The 22,028-nt window shown below is 42.0% G+C and overlaps 1 protein-coding gene across 1 annotated transcript in view; it reads left to right on the top strand.

Moving 5' to 3' along the window:
• LOC311136525 (SH3 and PX domain-containing protein 2B-like) overlaps nucleotides 1-22,028 on the top strand; it is a 118,216-nt gene that overhangs the window by 11,705 nt on the left and 84,483 nt on the right. The window contains exon 3 of the mRNA XM_084170687.1: nucleotides 19,219-19,294. Coding sequence (XP_084026813.1) covers nucleotides 19,219-19,294 — 76 coding nt within the window. The remainder of the gene's footprint in view (nucleotides 1-19,218; nucleotides 19,295-22,028) is intronic.

The following is a 22,028-nucleotide window of genomic DNA, read 5'->3' as shown; positions in this document are numbered from 1 at the left end:
GGAGAATGTGGCAAAGAGCTTCCTAGGGTTAGAGGCAGATGCTTGGAATTTAGAGTGGTAGAAAGTGGCCTTAGCAGCAGAAACAGATGAAGAAAATGTAGAGAGGAGGGAGTGAAAAGATGCCAGGTCGGCAGGGAGTTTAGTTTTCTTCTCTGTTCTGTGAGCTCGCAATGAGTCGTCAAGCCACGGAGCTGGAGGGGAGGACCGAGCCGGCCGGGAGGATAGGGGACACAGGGAGTCAAAGGATGCAGAAAGGGAGGAGAGGAGGGTTGAGGAGGCAGAATCAGGAGATTGGAGGGAGAAGGATTGAGCAGAGGGAAGAGATGATAGGATGGAAGAGGAGAGAGTAGTGGGAGAGAGAGAGCGAAGGTTGCGGCGGCGCGTTACCATCTGTGTAGGGGCAGAGTGAGTAGTGTTGGAGGAGAGCGAGAGAGAAAAGGATACAAAGTAGTGGTCGGAGACATGGAGGGGAGTTGCAGTGAGATTAGTAGAAGAGCAACATCTAGTAAAGATGAAGTCAAGCGTATTGCCTGCCTTGTGAGTAGGGGGGGACGGTGAGAGGGTGAGGTCAAAAGAGGAGAGGAGTGGAAAGAAGGAGGCAGAGAGAAATGAGTCAAATGTAGACGTAGGGAGGTTGAAATCCCCCAAAACTGTGAAGGGTGAGCCATCCTCAGGAAAGGAACTTATCAAGGCGTCAAGCTCATTGATGAACTCTGTAAACTCTCCAAGGGAACCTGGAGGGCGATAGATGACAAGGATATTAAGCTTAAATGCGCTAGTGACTGTGACAGCGTGGAATTCAAATGAGGAGATAGACAGATGGGTTAGGGGAAAAATTGAGAATGAAAAATTGAGAATGACCACTTGTCTTTGAAATTCAAATAATATTTGAAGGTATATGAATATATGCCAGTTATTTGAAAACAAAAACATTTATTTGATGAAGAACCAAAAATTGTAACAGTTAGTTGAATTTGTCTGAATATACACTGAGTGTACAACACATTAGGAAGACCTGCTCTTTCTATAACAGACTAAGCAGGTGAAAGCTATCATCATGTCACCTTTTAAATCCACTTCAATCAGTGTAGATGAAGGGGAAGAGACAGGTTAAGAAGGTTTTTGAAGCCTTGAGACGATTGAGACATGGATTGTGTATGTGTTCCATTCAGAGTGTGAATGGGCAAGACAAAATATTTAAGTGCCTTTGAACGGGGTATGGTAGTAGGTGCCAGGCACACCGATTTGAGTGTGTCAAGAACTGCAACGCTGCTGGGTTTTTCAAGCGCAACAGTTTCCTGTGTGTATCAAGAATGGTCCACCACCCAAAGGACATCCAGCCAACTTGACACAACTGTGGAAAGCATTGGAGTCAACATGGTTCAGCATCCCTGTGGAATGCTTTCGACAACTTGTAGAGTCCATGCCCCAATGAATTGAGGCTGTTCTGAGACAAAAAGGGGCTTCCACTCAATGTTAGTTGTTCCTAATGTTTTGTACACTCAGGGTACGTTGCCTTAAGAGTTGTGCAAAGTTGGTAGAATCTTATTCAAAATTGTTCACAGTTGTAATGGCTGCCAAAAGTGCTTCCACCAGATATTAACTCTGGGGTGTGATGACATATGCAATAAATTTTTTATTCATTTGGAACATTTTCTATCATTTTCTTTGTGGAGCAGGAAAACATTTTATTTTAAGGTAGCAAAATGTGAAGACTGTGCAAGGGGTGTGTAGACTTTCACTAGGCACTGTATATCTGTAGCCTACCATCGCCGTTGATATGGCCAGTTAGTGACTTTGCCACGTGAAAGGTAAACAAACAAACAGGCAAATATAGCCTACAAGCGGATTCAGTGCCACAGAGAGCGATCGGAATTCCGGCGATTTTACAGTTAGGCCCAAAAGAGGAATGATTAACTAAAAACAATAAAGCAGTCTTTTTAAATAACTGAATGTTCCTAAACAGGTGTCCTACAGTCACTGACACCTCTCATGCAATGGGCGTCGCACAGCTTTTTCACAGAAGCTGGACAAAAATAATGTCCAATAGAAATAAAAAAAGGGGAATGTCTGTTGACGGTTTTGCTCCTCTTGATATTTTAATAAAACATTGGTGATTTACTTAAGGTTACTGTGTGCGCTTTCGCTGGCAAATCAATGCCATTACCGCTAAGACCAGCTTTTGGTTGGGCTTAAATATCCCTAGTTGTGCTGACTGAAATTGGCATATTAACACACGTTTTTAAGGACACACCTCAAATATTTCCACCCCTCCCACCTCAGCGCAAGCGAGTTGATGTTAGACAGGTAAATTGCTGAACCTGGCGTAACGGGTGGAAGATGCCAGTGTACCAGTTTTTACATGACGAAATTGCAAACTAATGTGCTTTTGACTCTTGCTCCTCCTTAGCGCCAGCCGAAAATAGAGCCCTGAGACATTGAGGGAAGACAAAGACAGACTTGTCTTGATGTCGCCTCACATTCCGTCTCCATCTAACAGTAGGGGTGAGTTACTTTAGAGTACCAAGCCTAGGGCTGGGCGGTATACCATATTTTACTATATACCGTTATTGATGCAAGGACCGGTTTGGGTTTTTACTTTATCTTGTACAGTGGGGAAAAAAAGTATTTAGTCAGCCACCAATTGTGCAAGTTCTCCCACTTAAAAAGATGAGAGAGGCCTGTACTTTTCATCATAGGTACACGTCAACTATGACAGACAAATTGAGGAAAAAATTTCCAGAAAATCACATTATAGGATTTGTAATGAATTTATTTGCAAATTATGGTGGAAAATAAGTATTTGGTCACCTACAAACAAGCAAGATTTCTGGCTCTCACAGACCTGTAACTTCTTCTTTAAGAGGCTCCTCTGTCCTCCACTCGTTACCTGTATTAATGGCACCTGTTTGAACTTGTTATCAGTATAAAAGACACCTGTCCACAACCTCAAACTGTCACACTCCAAACTCCACTATGGCCAAGACCAAAGAGCTGTCAAAGGACACCAGAAACAAAATTGTAGACCTGCACCAGGCTGGGAAGACTGAATCTGCAATAGGTAAGCAGCTTGGTTTGAAGAAATCAACTGTGGGAGCAATTATTAGGAAATGGAAGACATACAAGACCACTGATAATCTCCCTCGATCTGGGGCTCCACGCAAGATCTCACCCCGTGGGGTCAAAATGATCACAAGAACGGTGAGCAAAAATCCCAGAACCACACGGGGGGACCTAGTGAATGACCTGCAGAGAGCTGGGACCAAAGTAACAAAGCCTACCCTCAGTAACACACTACGCCGCCAGGGACTCAAATCCTGCAGTGCCAGACGTGTCCCCCTGCTTAAGCCAGTACATGTCCAGGCCCGTCTGAAGTTTGCTAGAGTGCATTTGGATGATCCAGAAGAGGATTGGGAGAATGTCATATGGTCAGATGAAACCAAAATAGAACTTTTGGTCAAAACTCAACTCGTCGTGTTTGGAGGACAAAGAATGCTGAGTTGCATCCAAAGAACACCATAGCTACTATGAAGCATGGGGGTGGAAACATCATGCTTTGGGGCTGTTTTTCTGTAAAGGGACCAGGACGACTGATCCGTGTAAAGGAAAGAATGAATGGGGCCATGTATCATGAGATTTTGAGTAAAAACCTCCTTCCATCAGCAAGGGCATTGAAGATGAAACGTGGCTGGGTCTTTCAGCATGACAATGATCCCAAACACACCGCCCGGGCAATGAAGGAGTGGCTTCGTAAGAAGCATTTCAAGGTTGACGTGTACCTATGATGAAAATTACAGGCCTCTCTCATCGTTTTAAGTGGGAGAACTTGCACAATTGGTGGCTGACTAAATACTTTTTTTCCCCACTGTATAACGGTATTTTAATGTTTGGTTTGTTTAGTGTGTTACACCACTCTGCCTTGTGTAATGTTCTTTTTTTATAGTTTACTCCGTTCTCTCCCTCCACACACACCAAGCCCTGCCCCCTGTCACTCAAGGAGAGCTGTTTTTGCTCTACTATGAGTCACAACCACTTGCTGTTCACTGGCAGATGTTGGTGACGACAATGCTGATTTTACTTTGCTTCTTAATATAAATCTGCAATCGTTCTATATTACACTATTCATTTTTGTATCTTACTGTCTGCGAACACTTAGTTTGTGTTCTTAGCAAGTTGTGTGAAAAAATAGTTTTAACCGCCAATGCTAATCGCTAGTTAGCTGGATAGCTAGCCAGCTAGCTAGCTATATGTACTTAGTCAGAGGAAATGTAACTAGCTAGCTAATACAGCCTGATACCAGTGCTGGTGTAGGCCTAGATCAGCAGGTTGTTTGTGCAATGGTATATTCTAAATCAGAGAGGAATAGGGGAAGCATTAATATTTTAGCTACATCAAAGCTAGCTACTCAGGTAAGAGAAAACAAGCTCTGCATGTTGTTTGGTTTACTCCTCTCTAATGACAAATGCAGAGTTGGTCTTTAGATTCCTTGATTTGAAGCCAGAACTGTTGTGTAAGCCAGTGTTTCCCAACTCCAGTCCTCCAGTACCCCCAACAGCACACATTTCTGTTGTAGCCCCGGACAAGCACATCTGATTTAACTTGTCAACTAATCATCAAGCCCTCTAAACTCTAAATCCACTTTAGAATATATACAAACTCCCATTCCTATGCATTGGTGTGATGTAAAGCTGATACTTTGCTACTTTCTCCCTAGAATCTCACAGCTGTCACATATTTTCCACATGCGGTAATGGAGCAACAAAACCCTTTAAAAGTGGAAACAGCACAATCCTCTGTTGAGATCATGGGGCTGCCTGTTGTGAGCAGCATTTTGCACAAAAGCTAAACATGCCCTACTCTCTGGTGCACAATAAACAGCTGGACCCTGCAATAAATTGCATCCCATGCTATACTTTTTAATTTGGAAATAATAAAATATAACATATGCCTAGACTTTGAAATGCTGAACAGAAGATATCTGGGTCTTTAAATGCAGTACATAGCAGTACTGTGCACTATGGAATTGAAATGTTTTAAATGTAAATGTAAATGTTGAATAGCAGCTGTAGATTGAGTGTTTTTTAAATTTTGGAATGCTTTGAAAGGGCAAAAAATCCATGTGGAAGACTTAATAAGTTAGCCTAATAATAAATATATTTTAAAGCACTTCAAATGTTCAATTTTCTGGTATGATATAAAAGACAATAAGCAAGAAATCCAATAGGGCAGGAATGATCAACTATATTCAGCCGTGGTATGATTTTTTGCTTGAACGGATTGTCGGGGGGCTGGAACATAATTATGAATCATTTCTAGACAAAAAATTGACTGCAAGAAGCCGAAACAGATATAATATTTGACTAAAACAATCATTTCAAACCTTGCTTACATTTGTATACAATTACGTATCTCTCTAATATGCGGTGAAATACTTGGAAACAGATTTCCAAAATGAAAATCACTTGGAGCTGATTTCCTGGTGTTTATACAGTCTTATGTCATTTGCTCAGAAGACTTGGGGGGCAAATAAAACCACCCACAAGGCAGAGGTGGGTAGAGTACCAAAAATCTGTACTTAAGTAAAAGTACTGTTACTTAGATTGTAATTTACTCAAGTAAATGTAAACTACTCAAGTAAGAGTAAAGAAGTATGCAGTCAGAACTACTGTAAGACCTTTTTATTTATTTATTATTTTTTTAGGGGGTAGATCAGCTTTAGATAGATTGTCACTTCAATCAATGTAATTGTCTGCATCACTTCCAATCCCCATATGTTTTTTTCTCTCGCAAATATATATATATATATATACCTATATATATGTGTGTACAAAAGTATTTCATCCCCTGCTGATTTGGTACGTTTGCCCACTGACAAAGACATGATCAGTCTATAATTTTAATGGTAGGTTTATTTGAACAGTGAGAGACAGAATAACAACAACAAAAATCCAGAAAAACGCATGTCAAAAATGTTATGAATTTATTTGCATTTTAATGAGGGAAATAAGTATTTGACCCTTTGCAAAACATGACCTAGTACTTGGTGGCAAAACCCTTGTTGGCAATCACAGAGGTCAGACGTTTCTTGTAGTTGGCCACCAGGTTTGCACACATCTCAGGAGGGATTTTGTCCCACTCCTCTTTGCAGATCTTCTCCAAGTCATTAAGGTTTCGAGGCTGATGTTTGGCAACTCGAACCTTCAGCTCCCTCCACAGATTTTCTATGGGATTAAGGTCTGGAGACTGGCTAGGCCACTCCAGGACCTTAATGTGCTTCTTCTTGAGCCACTCCTTTGTTGCCTTGGCCGTGTGTTTTGGGTCATTGTCATGCTGGAATACCCATCCACGACCCATTTTCAATGCCCTGGCTGAGGGAAGGAGGTTCTCACCCAAGATTTGACGGTACATGGCCCCGTCCATCGTCCCTTTGATGCGGTGAAGTTGTCCTGTCCCCTTAGCAGAAAAACACCCCCAAAGCATAATGTTTCCACCTCCATGTTTGACGGTGGGGATGTTGTTCTTGGGGTCATAGGCAGCATTCCTCCTCCTCCAAACACGGCGAGTTGAGTTGATGCCAAAGAGCTCGATTTTGGTCTCACCTGACCACAACACTTTCACCCAGTTCTCCTCTGAATCATTCAGATGTTCATTGGCAAACTTCAGACGGGCCTGTATATGTGCTTTCTTGAGCAGGGGGACCTTGCGGGCGCTGCAGGATTTCAGTCCTTCACGGTGTAGTGTGTTACCAATTGTTTTCTTGGTGACTATGGTCCCAGCTGCCTTGAGATCATTGACAAGATCCTCCCGTGTAGTTCTGGGCTGATTCCTCACTGTTCTCATGATCATTGCAACTCCACAAGGTGAGATCTTGCATGGAGCCCCAGGCCGAGGGAGATTGACAGTTATTTTCTGTTTCTTCCATTTGCGAATAATTGCACAAACTGTTGTCACCTTCTCACCAAGCTGCTTGGCGATGGTCTTGTAGCCCATTCCAGCCTTGTGTAGGTCTACAATCTTGTCCCTGACATCCTTGGAGAGCTCTTTGGTATTGGCCATGGTGAAGAGTTTGGAATCTGATTGATTATAATAATAATAATAATAATAATAATAATAATAATATGCAATTTAGCAGACGCTTTTATCCAAAGCGATTTACAGTCATGTGCGCGTAAATTTTTACGTATGGGTGGTCCCGGGGATCGAACCCACTACCCTGGCGTTACAAGCGCCATGCTCTACCAATTGAGCTTCTGTGGACAGTTGTCTTTTATACAGGTAACAAGCTGAGATTAGGAGTACTCCCTTTAAGAGTGTGCTCCTAATCTCAGCTCGGTACCTGTATAAAAAAGACACCTGGGAGCCAGAAATCTTTCTGATTGAGAGGGGGTCAAATACTTATTTCCCTCATTAAAATGCAAATCAATTTATAAAATTTTTGACATGCGTTTTTCTGGATTTTTTTGTTGTTATTCTGTCTCTCACTGTTCAAATAAATCTACCATTAAAATTATAGACTGATCATTTCTTTGTCACTGGGCAAACGAACAGTAGCGTAGCCTTTAAATGTGTTTTAAAGGCTTTTTTGTGGCGGTTTTAGAGCAGTGGCTTCTTCCTTGCTGAGCGGCCTTTCAGGTTATGTTGATATAGGACTCGTTTTACTGTGGATATAGATACTTTTGTACCTGTTTCCTCCAGGATCCTCACAAGGTCCTTGTGTTGTTCTGGGATTGATTTGCACTTTTTGCACCAAAGTACGTTCATCTCTAGGAGACAGAACGCGTCTCCTTCCTGAGCGGTATGACGGCTGCGTGGTCCCATGGTGTTTATACTTGCGTACTTTTGTTTATACAGATGAACATGGTACCTTCAGGCGTTTGGAAATTGCTCCCAAGGATGAACCAGACTTGTGGAGGTCTACACATTTTTATCTGAGGTCTTGGCTGATTTCTTTTGATTTTCCCATGATGTCAAGCAAAGAGGCACTGAGTTTGAAGGTAGGCCTTGAAATACACAAAAGCTCTCAGCCTATAACCTATATACTTATTATGGTCACAGTATGCTTTACATTAGTTATCTTGTTGTTATTAGTTGTTGTTAGTTGTTATTAGTCCCATCCTTCAAATCCATTCAACACCACCCATCTATCTCTTAACACCATCCATATTGGATTTCTATTTGCCATATATTTTTCAACTGTACTGTGATGTTTTACAAAAGTACTGAACCTTTCTATTCTCATTATTTCTACAGATTGTAAATTGAAAATAAACATTTTTGCTAAAAGTATTATTATATTATTGATCGATTGACTATGACTTTTCAGATCACCCAGTAGTGCTATCTGCAGGGTTAGCGCCAGGTAAATATTGCAAACCATTAGCCATTCCTGGACCTGTGTCCAAAAACAAGCTACAAATGGACAGTACCAAAACAAATGATCTAATGTTTCTGTCTCTTCACAGCAAAATCTGCAGAGCTGGGAAGATTGTATCCCCCATATAAATAACATTCTATTGGTAGCAAGAATTCTATATAATAATTTAAATTGAAAAATTCTAAGTTTTGAATCCTGTGTCGTTTTGCGTATCAGTTCATAAACACTATGCCATGAAATCGGTACGTCAAAAATCTCTTCCCAACTATTTTGCAATCTATATGGGACGGTTGTCAATCCTTTGGTCCTTAAATGAAACTGGTATACTTTTTTATTTATCACAATTTTCTTTAACCAATTATGTTCTTCTAACTTTTTCCCCCTTCCACTTTCCTCTTCCATTTTTGCGGTAATGCTGCAATTATTTGGTTGTAATTTTGGGTAGAGCAGACATTTCCATACAGTGGCTAGTGAAAGTATTCACCCCCCTTGGCATTTTTCCTATTTTGTTGCCTTACAACCTGGAATGAAAATTGATTTTTTGGGGGGTTTGTATCATTTGATTTACACAACATGCCTACCACTTTGAAGATGCAAAATATTTTTATTGTGAAACAAACAAGAAATAAGACAAAAAAACAGGGTATGTCTCTATAAGCTTGGCGCATCTAGCCACTGGGATTTTTGCCCATTCTTCAAGGCAAAACTGCTCATGCTCCTTCATGTTGGATGGGTTCCGCTGGTGTACAGCAATCTTTAAGTCATACCACAGATTCTCAATTGGATTGAGGTCTGGGTTTTGACTAGGCCATTCCAAGACATTTAAATGTTTCCCCTTAAACCACTCGAGTGTTGCTTTAGCAGTATGCTTAGGGTCATTGTCCTGCTGAAAGGTGAACCTCCATCCCAGTCTCAAATCTCTGGAAGATTTAAACAGGTTTCCCTCAAAATGTCCCTGTATTTAGCACCATTCATCATTCCTTCAATTCTGACCAGTTTCCCAGTCTCTGCCGATGAAAAACATCCCCACAGCATGATGCTACCACCACCATGCTTCACTCTGGAGATGGTGTTCTCGGGGTGATGAGAGGTGTTGGGTTTGCGCCAGACATAGCATTTTCCTTGATGGCCAAAAAGCTGACCAGAGCACCTTCTTCCATATGTTTGGGGAGTCTCTCACATGCCTTTTGGCGAACACCAAACGTGTTTGCTTATTTTTTTCTTTAAGCAATGGCTTTTTTTCTGGCCACCCTTCCGTAAAGCCCAGCTCTGTGGAGTGTACGGCTTAAAGTGGTCCTGTGGACAGATACTCCAATATCCGCTGTGGAGCTTTGCAGCTCCTTCAGGGTTATCTTTGGTCTCTTTGTTGCCTCTCTGATTAATGCCCTCCTTGCCTGGTCTGTGAGTTTTGGTGGGCGGCCCTCTCTTGGCAGGTTTGTTGTGGTGCCATATTATTTCATTTTTTAAATAATGGATTTAATGGTGCTCCGTGGGATGTTCAAAGTTTCTGATATTTTTTTATAACCCGACCCTGATCTGTACTTCTCCACAACTTTGTCCCTGACCTGTTTGGAGAGCTCCTTGGTCTTCATCGTGCAGCTTGCTTGGTGGTGCCCCTTGCTTAGTGGTGTTGCAGACTCTGGGGCCTTTCAGAATAGGTGTATATACAGTGGGGAAAAAATGTATTTAGTCAGCCACCAATTGTGCAAGTTCTCCCACTTAAAAAGATGAGAGAGGCCTGTAATTTTCATCATAGGTACACGTCAACTATGACAGACAGATTGAGGGAAAAAAATCCAGAAAATCACATTGTAGGATTTTTAATGAATTTATTTGCAAATTATGGTGGAAAATAAGTATTTGGTCACCTACAAACAAGCAAGATTTCTGTCTCTCACAGACCTGTAACTTCTTCTTTAAGAGGCTCTTCTGTCCTCCACTCGTTACCTGTATTAATGGCACCTGTTTGAACTTGTTATCAGTATAAAAGACACCTGTCCACAACCTCAAACAGTCACACTCCAAACTCCACTATGGCCAAGCCCAAAGAGCTGTCAAAGGACACCAGAAACAAAATTGTAGACCTGCACCAGGCTGGGAAGACTGAATCTGGAATAGGTAAGCAGCTTGGTTTGAAGAAATCAACTGTGGGAGCAATTATTAGGAAATGGTAGACATACAAGACCACTGATAATCTCCCTCGATCTGGGGCTCCACGCAAGATCTCACCCCGTGGGGTCAAAATGATCACAAGAACGGTGAGCAAAAATCCCAGAACCACACGGGGGGACCTAGTGAATGACCTGCAGAGAGCTGGGACCAAAGTAACAAAGCCTACCATCAGTAACACACTACGCCGCCAGGGACTCAAATCCTGCAGTGCCAGACGTGTCCCCCTGCTTAAGCCATTACATGTCCAGGCCCGTCTGAAGTTTGCTAGAGTGCATTTGGATGATCCAGAAGAGGATTGGGAGAATGTCATATGGTCAGATGAAACCAAAATAGAACTTTTTGGTAAAAACTCAACTCGTCGTGTTTGGAGGACAAAGAATGCTGAGTTGCATCCAAAGAACACCATACCTACTGTGAAGCATGGGGGTGGAAACATCATGCTTTGGGGCTGTTTTTCTGCAAAGGGACCAGGACGACTGATCCGTATAGAGGAAAGAATAAATGGGGCCATGTATCGTGAGATTTTGAGTGAAAACCTCCTTCCATCAGCAAGCGCATTGAAGATGAAACGTGGCTGGGTCTTTCAGCATGACAATGATCCCAAACACACCGCCTGGCAACGAAGGAGTGGCTTCGTAAGAAGCATTTCAAGGTCCTGGAGTGGCCTAGCCAGTCTCCAGATCTCAACCCCATAGAAAATCTTTGGAGGGAGTTGAAAGTCTGTGTTGCCCAGCGACAGCCTCAAAACATCACTGCTCTAGAGGAGATCTGCATGGAGGAATGGGCCAAAATACCAGCAACAGTGTGTGAAAACCTTGTGAAGACTTACAGAAAACATTTGACCTGTGTCATTGCCAACAAAGGGTATATAACAAAGTATTGAGAAACTTTTGTTATTGACCAAATACTTATTTTCCACCATAATTTGCAAATAAATTCATTAAAAATCCTACAATGTGATTTTCTGGATAGAAAAAATCTCATTTTGTCTGTCATAGTTGACGTGTACCTATGATGAAAATTACAGGCCTCTCTCATCTTTTTAAGTGGGAGAACTTGCACAATTGGTGGCTGACTAAATACTTTTTTCCCCCACTGTATACCTAGATCATGTGACAGATCATGTGACCCTTAGATTGCACACAGGTGGACTTTATTTAACTAATTATGTGACTTCTGAAGGTAATTGGTTGCACCAGATCTTATTTAGGGGCTTCATAGCAAAGGGGGTGAATACATATGCACGTACCACTTTTCCGTTATTTTTTTTTTTTTTCATTTCACTTCACCAATTTGGACTATTTTGGATATGTCCATTACATGAAATAAAAATAAAAACCATTTAAATTACAGGTTGTAATGCAACAAAATAGGAAAAACGCCAAGGGGGCTGAATACTTTTGCAAGGCACTGTAGGTATTCATGTAAGAATCATGTAAGTAATAAATAATCAAACAGTGCAGATATCAATCTTTTTCCTGCCAAGGTAGGATTTACCCTGCATCCTCCTTCTCTTCCGAACCTCTCCTTTCCACTTTGAAGGGTATTTTCTTTTCTTGGCTGGCCCATTCTCCTCCCCCTCGGTTGACTTGATTTCTAGTAGCTACAGTATATGGCCCAAAAAGCTTACTGAGATGATGCACTTTATGACAGAAGTGCTTATAGGTCTTGTCATAAAAACAGAATGACATTTTAGACACACACACACACACACACACACACACAATGAGAGACAGCAATGGAGTGGGAGAATCGGTTGATCTAGGTAACATTAGCTAGCAAGCTACATGGTTGACACCGCAGCTAGCTAGCTTAGCCAGTTTATCTAGTGGCAGCCTAATGTGTTAGATATTGCCAGACACATCTGAATAATCTGTTCACTCTTTATGCCAATGACAAGGTGGCTAGTTAGCTAACAAGCAGAGATCATATGGGGAGCTAAAAACAGTAGATTAAACATTCTGTCAGATTCTGGGTTAACCAAAGCAAACTAGCTAGCTATTTAGCTACCTAGCCATTTAATTTGCACTCGCCCTGAAAACAATTTCAACAGCAGAATTATATCCAATAAAAACGTATCTTACTCCAGAAATATATAATATTACAAAGGCAGAAGCTAATTAAGGTGCGATTTACCTCTAATTGCGTGTGGCTAAGAACCCACACAAACAAAAATCTCTTAAGAGTGAAGACGTGCGCATCACTTCAAGAGCCATGGTGGAGATACAGGGTTTGATGGACACCTTTGAGAGCCAATGGACTTGAAGAGTTTTGATGACAAGCTATTTTGAATACGTCATTGGTCAAGGGGTCGTGAAACGTTCTTACAGATGTAAAGGGGAACCAATAGTATCGATTCATGTAAAAAATAAAAAATAAAACTACATTTGGAGTTATGAGCTTTTCATCTGACAGCGACGATATAGTAATATAAATCTAGCCATGTAACTAAAGTGATTTGGTCAAATGTAACGGAGTAAAAAGTAAGTTACTTCCTTCAGAAATTACTTGAGTAAGAATGCAAGTACAGCCCACAGAGAGTAACTAGAAAAGTACTAGTTCAAAAAATTGACTTAAGTACATGTAATGCATTACTTGTAGTGCGTTACTACCCACCTCTGCCCGCGGGCCCGCGTGCCACCAGTTGGGGAATCCTGCAATAGGGTATTCTATTCTCCTTTACTTAGAAAGTGTGGTCCATTACTTCATTTTGTATGTTTTTTATTCATGTTTGATGACAATTATTATTACTAAATAAAAAACATTTGATCACAAAAGGTATAAATTGTGGTCCATTGTCTGTCTCAGTGAAGCTGATCTATCATCCATAGACAAACAGACTAAACCTTGAGGATTTTTTACTTCAGCAGGACAAATGAGATGGGAGTGGTATCTTTACTTTGCTCCACTATTTTTCCCCAAGCTAGTTTACTGGTGTCTCCTGCCTTTGTTTATGACTGTTGGAAGTGGTTTCTAGTGTTCGTCCAGCCGTCACTATGCCGGACTTGAAATGTGAGAGTGTAGTTTTGCTGCTCAGTTCTTTCCTTTTTAATTTTATTTTCTTCCTTTAAAAAAATCAGCAGTTTGGAAACCATGTGGTGCGCCAGCACTGCTTATTTTACTGATGCTCTTTAATTATTAGCTATTTTTTACTTCTTTTTTTTTTTACTGCATTGTTGGTTAAGGGCTTGTATGTAAGCATTTCACTGTAAGGTCTACACCTGTTGTATTCGGCGCATGTGGCAAATAACATTTGATTTGATTTGATTTTGACCTACGCAGCGGCAGGAAATGCATGTCTAAACCAAGTCTCCTTGCCTCGCGTGCTGCCTGTTGATGTTGCTCAACAGCTAGTGGCGAGTGTTTTCAACAACCGTCATTGAAAACACATGATGTTGGTCTTTTTAGTATGATTCACTCCTTTAAACAAAATCTTTCCAGAACCCTTGCAAGGCACTTTATTAAAAACTGAAAATGTCAAAAAGTTTGTTAATGGAGCTAGTGAGTTTGGTGTTTCCTGCTGTTGTCAAAGAACATTTTGTTTTTTTGACATGTTCCCATCGGAAGAACAACATTGGTTGTGGAGATGGAAGCATCCCTTTATGATCTTGATTGAAGGAAGCCTCGTGGAGCCAGTCTTCTCTGATCAGCTTTGATTAGCTAAAGGCTGATGACATCAACTTCTGGATCTCTTGTGTCCTCCCTCCCTGCTCAGCATTGGTGTGTGTCACACTAAAGTAGCCGTCTCAATGAGAGATATAATCCACATCAGAGAGTTTCAGCATGAAGATATGGAATGAAGAGGGGTGGGGGGGGGGGGGGGGGGGGGGTGTCAGAGTGAGGGATGGAAGGAGCTTGTGAGGAGGTGGTGTGGGGAGGGGTAGAGTGAGTGATGGAGGGAGGGAGATTGTAGTCTACTGTTGAGCCGGTTTAAAATTCCATAAAGAGATGTGGTTGTCAGAGGAGGCCTTGAACACACTCATTCATGTCCCACTTTGAGAGGGCGACTATCAGAAGGCTGTGATGAGACTGAGTGATGTCACAGAGGATATGAACCAGACGAATGATAGCTGGCCGCCGCAAATGAACTTACTCTCTGACCAAACAAGAATTTTCTGTCCAATTAATACATGTATTTGAAGTTGGACAGTTAGGCCTGTATTCTGTTAGGTGTAGTAATAGAAGAGTCAAGTGATAACCCACAAAGGAATGCCTGTTATACTCCCCTGGCTGTGATGTCATACCTCCCAGCATATATCATACCTGGGGCCGCATTCGCTGTGGTATCCTTGTTTACTCCTTAACAGTCATTGACAGCCCTCTTTTTCATCTGAATTAGTTAGCTAGCTGGGATTTTCCCTCAAAGTTAGTTCTCATGTTATTATCATCACACGGTAATGTAGGCATTTATACATTCATTCAGAGTAAAAACTCCTGAGATCTAACTTAGTTTTTCTCAATTATTCAATCTGCATCGTATACTGTAAAGTATTACATTTACATTTTAGTCTCTTATCCAGAGCGACTTACAGGAGCAATTAGGGTTAAGTGCCTTGCTCAAGGGCACATCGACAGATTTTTCACCTAGTCGGCTCAGGGATTAGAACCAGTGACCTTTCGGCTACTGGCACAACGCTCTTAACCACTAAGCTACCTGCCGCCCCAGTATGTAGTATGTAGTACTGTTTTGTTTTGACTGAAATGAACAGTACCAATGCCAAGAAAACTCCCCTTGTCAAATGAAGTCAATCTTTACCATTGTATTGCTTGAACCCTTAAACCTATCCTCAAGTCATTCATGTGAGTGATGTGTACAAGATGTAACTGGCTGTCTGCAGCAGCAGCGACTACAATATACAGTGCATTCGGAAAGTATTCAGACCCCTTCCCTTTTTTCCACATTTTGTTACGTTACAGTTTTATTCTAAAATGGATTTAAAATATATATATCATCATTCGACACACAATACCCCATAATGACAAAGCGAAAACAAGGTATTTTTTTTCTCACATTTATATAAAAATAAAAACCTGAAATAACTTATTTACATAAGTATTCAGACCCTTTTGCTGTGAGACTCGAAATTAAGCTCAGGTGTATCCGTTTTCCATTGATCATCCTTGAGAGGTTTCTACAACTTCATTGGAGTCCACCTGTGGTAAATTCAATTGATTGGACATGATTTGGAAAGGCACACCTGTCTATATGTCCCACAGTTGACAGTGCATGTCAGAGAGCTCCGAGACAGGATTGTGTTGAGGCAGAGATCTGGGGAAGGGTACCAAAGAATTTCTGCAGCATTGAAGGTCCACAAGAACACAGTGGCCTCCATCGTTCTTAAATGGAAGAAGTTTGGAACCACCAAGACTCTTCCTAGAGCTGGCTGCCCGGCCAAACTGAGCATACGGGGAGAAGAGCCTTGGTCAGGGAGGTGACCAAGAACCCGATGGTCGCTCCAGAGTTCCTCTGTGGAGATGGGAGAACCTTCCAGAAGGACAATCATCTCTGCAGCACTCCACCAATCAGGCCTTTATGGTAGAGTGGCCTGGCGGAAGCCATTCCTCAGTAAAAACAGCCCACTTGGGGTTTGCCAAAAGGCACCTAAAAGACTCTCAGACCATGAGAAACAAGATTCTCTGGTCTGATGAAACCAAGATTGAACTCTTTGGCCTGAATGCCAAGCGACACGCTTGGAGGAAACCTGGCACCATCCCTACGGTGAAGCATGGTGGTGGCAGCATCATGCTGTGGGGACGATTTCAGTGGCAGGGACTGGGAGACTAGTCAGGATCGAGGTAAAGATGAACGGAGGAAAGTACAGAAAGAACGTTGATGAAAACCTGCTCCAGAGCACTCAGGACCTCAGACTGGGGCGACGGTTCACCTTCCAACAGGACAACGACCCAAAGCACACAACCAAGACAATGCAGGAGTGGCTTCAGGACAAGTCTCTGAATGTTCTTGAGTGGCCCAGCCAGAGCCCGGACTTGAACCCGATCGAACATCTCTGGAGAGACCTGAAAATAGCTGTGTAGCGACACTCCCCATCCAACCTGACAGAGCTTGAGAGGCTCTGCAGAGAAGAATGGGACAAACTCCCCAAATACAGGTGTGCCAAGCTTGTAGCATCATACCCAAAAAGACTTGAGGCTGTAATCACTGCCAAAGGTGTTTCAACAAAGTAATAAGTAAAACAAATCTAAAAACCTGTTTTTGTTTTGTCATTATGGGGTATTGTGTGTCGATTGATGAGGGAAAAAACAATTTAATCAATTTTAAAATAACGTAACAAAAATGCACTGTATTCCCTTCAGTCAGATGGCTTTCCTCATGTGAGACAGCAGCTCTGATTACAGGCCACAGACAGGGTGTTGGAGCGATGGTAAAGAGAGACAGAGTCAGTCAGGGTGTGGCTCCCCGCTAGACGCATGGGAACAATTACAGTGTGTGGGGTATTATTTTCTCTCTCTCTCTCTCTCTGCCTCTTTAGCTAGACATATGTCATGTGTAGTCAGTCAGAAGTCTTTTTCCTCTGTTTTCTCTGTCTTCCACAGAGGAAGGGGTGCTGTGGTTGGAAGTATGATGTAGAGCTTGGATTAATCAGAATTTACCAAGCCCTTCCCTAATTGCCATTTACAGGACTGGTATTCTTGGCTCCTTGATGATCTTGTCTTTTTCTCCTGTTTCTGCACCAGTCAGTTCTTCTCATACCGTCTCATTTGTAGAAACGGCTCAGTACATTTTAATTCCATGGGGTGGGTATTATGGGGTCTATCGGGATATAGAGCTGAATGATTAAGTTAAAACTAAATTAAGATGTACATTACATAGGGATTTTCATTTGAAGACCTTTCATAGATGATTAACTTAATAAACATATATAGCATATAGTGTGATTGAATAGTCCTTGGAATATTAGGTGGAGCATTAGTTTCTGGAGAGATGAAGGGTTGCAGATTATAGGAAAGCATAAAGGAGAGTTATGGATATTGAATCGGGAGGTTCAGGAAGTAACAATGTTGACAGTAAAGTAGGAGTATATGACTTCCAAGCAGGTAGGGTTTAATGTGATGGTAAAGTAGATAGTCAGTAATGTAAATACTATGGTCAGCAGGCTATTGATTAACCATGGTTGCAATAATGAGAGGGAGATGGGCACAAGAGAGGTGTGGATATAACAGTACAGTACTTTAAGATAAGATCAGTGAGAATAATCAACAAGGTATAGAAGGTGCTTTATACTCTGCGAATGAAATGTTCTTTACCTCCTTGATATCCATCCTATGTCTTTGCCAAACATCCCTTTGGATCCACAGCATTGGAGCACTCCCATAACCTTTCTCTCACCTCAAACCTCTTCACTGCTCACTCTTCTCTGCTTGCTTTGGCTTCACCATCCTACAGACTGTTATGGTGTCTTTCACTGACAGCCATTTGCAGTGTGACTATAGCTTTGCATTGAGTTAATTTATACAGCTGCGTGTAGACTGTGTTTTTTAAGACCCCCCCCCCCCCACAGTTCTAACACTGACATTCCACTCTAGGCTCGTAAATGTAATGTTATAGGAAATTAAGAACATTCCTCTTTAATCTAGGAGCACTTTTGTTCTCTTTGACCCCAGACGACTTTTGGAGTACCGCTTAGCCACCACGGCAGCCAGATGTCATTATTCGATCAGGTTGATGTTAAACAGGCCATAGTCAGTGGTCTCACAATATGTTGGCTGTCTTGAAAAACATACCCTCTCTCTCCCGGTACCTCTTCATTGACATGTCTCTGTATGCAGAGATGAAGAGGGGTGCCCCGTTGAGACCTTTTCCCTTTTGTGCTCCATGATATTGGACTCTTAGCTCAGGGTACTATATCAAAGGAATTCCAGTAGATCTGCAGTTTCAGTTTTCAATACTTTCCTCTCCTCATCATTGAGGGACATTAAAGTCATCTGGCTGGAAGTTGGATGAATATATATGTTTTAAAGTAACATTGGGTTCAATAGGTTTTTTACATTGTGCAGAATCCCTCAAAACTGCAAACAAACTGCTGCTTATGGCAAGTGTGAGCCACCTGTGTTTTGTTGTCGTGGAGCAGAGGCCATTTAATGGGGTACTTAGCTGTGGCTTTCAAGTCCTGCCTCAGCCAGTGGGCCAAGAGTGACTGAACTGAACACTCCTCAATGCATTGTTGCTGTGCTGAGAGGGGGGGAGGGCTTCAAGTTCATTGCCTGACACACCCAGGTGTCTTTTCACTCGCCTCCAGCTGCCAGTAGAATGTAGCTGGGGGCCTGGAACTTAAAACACAGGCCTTTAGACTATGGGGGGGGGGGGGGGGGGGACTTATTGGCCAGGGTGTAGGAAAATAACCAATAGCACTGTGGTGGGATCACTGGGAGATAGAGCGAGGGGCACACTGGATTTTAAAGGGAGAAAATAAATAAATATTCCATAATGTCAGTGGGCCTTTGCTAACAGGCCATGCAGCATATGTAGCCTAGCTACCCCAACTGAGAAATACCATCTGCTGAGTGTATTTCTAATAATTGGCAGAGCCAGTCCTTTTAGGAATTGCTGAATTGTAAAAATACCCAACCCTCCCCCTGCCCCATGCAGTGATGTTGTTTTGTATGATAGCATGTGTTTAACTCTCTGCGTTGTTGCCACACTATGCTTCCAGATGGAGCTCCTGGATAAGTTCCCTGTTGAAGGAGGGCAGAAAGACCCCAAGCGCAGAATCATCCCTTTTCTACCAGGTAAGAGTTAAAACACACTGCTACTGGCTGACACTCCCAGCTCATTTGGTGCTGTGAGGATGGATGGTAGGCCCCTTACTTGCCCTGGATGGTTTGAGCTGTCTGGCTAGTGTTGGTGAGCAAGGAAAGGCAGGAAGCAGAATAACCAGTGCAAGGTTTTTCTTGGATAAAAAAGCAAGTCAAATGAATATAAAGACTGAAGATCAGTCTGACTAGCCCCTAGGGCTCAGAAAAACCCTAACTAACCCATGCAGACAGGCTGCCATCTTCCTCCCCCATAAAGCTCTACACCTGAGCATTCATAACCTGGCAGAGACCAGGTGACAAGAAACACTTGTAATTGAAATGCACCTAAGCCAATAAACACTTAGCAAAGTAAACAACTGTACAGAAATATATAGAATACTTTTAAAGAGCTGGACTAGAGCAGACCCCCCCCAATTAGTAATGGAGTGTCTCTTCTTAATAAGCAGACCATGGTCACCTGCACGCTTGGTGGCCACACCCCTCCACACGCTACAAGACAGATCTCACACAAACATTTGTAAGTACTGCTTTAGACTAGTAACATAACTTTCTGATTTACTTCTCACATCTTCTGTAATTTCTATTCAAGGTTTAGAAATAATTTAGAATAAATCAAACACAAGTAACACACTCAACCAAAATGTATATATTTAGTGAGGTGCCAAAGCAATTATATTACTGTGAAATGGGACTAGTGAGGAAGCACAGAGTTCGTTTTCTAACATGTGCCATTAGGCCTATGTCACGATCGTTTACGAACGAGAAGGACCAAGGCGCAGCGTGATATGCATTCATGTTTATTAACAACTAAACACACGAAACGTGAAGTCCAAGGTAGCATACAAACAACATACCTTACACGGAACAAGATCCCACAACTAACTCGTGCCAAAAGGCTGCCTAAGTATTGTCCCCAATCAGAGACAACGAGCTACAGCTGCCTCTGATTGGGAACCACCCCGGCCAACATAGATCTACACATCATAGATTCTATAACAATGAACAAACACAACACGGAATATACACATCCTGACTCAACAAATAAACGTCCCTTGAGTCAGGGCGTGACACCCTAAGCATCCAAATCAACAAAGCAGCAGAGTTAAGAGAGCTAAGAAAGTAAGAGCTGCTACGTTGCACTCTGTGCAATACACCACTGGAATCCACACCCCTCATGAGCTCACTATTTCCTTTACCAGAGTACAGTTTTGTTTTTCCGTCTATAAACTGATTAGCATTGTAAATAGCTACTCGTTTTAGTTCCTCCAATACTGTCCATCAAACACTTTAAGCACGAGGTGACAGATTGAATTAACACTGGGCGCACTTATTAGCAACTCTTGAAAAAAGGCCTTTAGTGTCTCATGCGAGTAATCCATGTGAGGCTTAGGGGTGAATGCCTCACCTCGAAAGCCCCACCACTGGCCCCTCCCCTTCTGGGTTTGGGAAGGGGAGGTGTTTGGAGGGTAGCAGGGAACAAGGTGAACTGACGGTCTGGAAATCATTGAGGGATCACACACAGGGTCCAGGGACATCAAGTGCTCAGCTGTGTTTGTTTAATGAACTCTGGATGGAGAGAGAGACAGAACGAGAGAGGATAACAGCGTAAGAGGGAGGGGGAACGAGACAGACCAGGGAGACTAGACCACATTACTCCCACGTTGATTCATATATTGCTCATACAACTGTGAAGATGAATTTGAGCACTCGTAACCATGTTTAGTTTCTTTCTCTGTTATAAACGCCCACTAGTTCCAGTCACACAGAGTACGTGTGGCGACCTGGGAAAACCAGTCACATGGTAGATAGATTTTTTCCAACTTCTCATCGTTCTGAAAACTACAAACTGTCGCCAATCCAGCGCTGTTTAAATCACTGAGAGACAGTATATTTACATCAGAAACCAAGTTGAGCTTTTAAAGTGAGAAAACGGCATTCAAAGATTGTTTCATTCTAATTCCATTGAGGCATGAGAGAAACACCAACACTCAAGCTGGATTGTTTCTAAAGAGATAGTCATATTTATTTTCAAAACAGCAACTGCTGATGAAAATGTGCATTACAGTGCCTTCAGAAAGTATTCATACCTCTCGGCTTATTCCACTTTGTTGTGTTACAGCCTGAATTCAAAATGGATTCCACACACACAACCACATAATGGCAAAGTGAAAATGTTTAGACATTTTTGCAAATGTATTGAAATTGAAATACAGAAATCTAATTTACATAAGTATTCACAACCCTTTTTATATTATAGAATTACCTTTGTCAGCAATTACAGCTGTGAATATTTCTGGGTAAGTCTATAAGAGCTTTCCACACCTGGATTGTGTAACATTTGCCCATTATTTTATTTTCATATTTATTCAAGCTCTGTCAAATTGCTAGACAACTATTTTCAGGTCTTGCAATAGATTTAAGTCAAAACTAACGCGGCCACTCAGGAACATTCACCGTCTTCTTGGTAAGCAACTCCAGTGTAGATTTGGCCTTGTGTTTTAGGTTATTATCCTGCTGAAAGGTGAATTCATCTCTCAGTGTATGGTGGAAAGCAGACTGAACCAGGTTTTCCTCTACAATTTTGCCTGTGCTTAGCTCCATTCCATTTATTATTTTATCCTGAAAAACTCCCCAGTCCTTAATGATTACAAGCATACATGATGCAGCCACCACTATGCTTGAAAGTGTGGTGCGGAGTGATGTGTTG

This window comes from Coregonus lavaretus (assembly GCF_964263955.1).
Source record: "Coregonus lavaretus genome assembly, chromosome: 10".
Lineage (NCBI taxonomy): Eukaryota > Metazoa > Chordata > Actinopteri > Salmoniformes > Salmonidae > Coregonus > Coregonus lavaretus.
The sequence above is the reverse complement of the archived record's forward strand: the minus strand, read 5'-3'. Positions and strand labels throughout refer to the sequence as shown.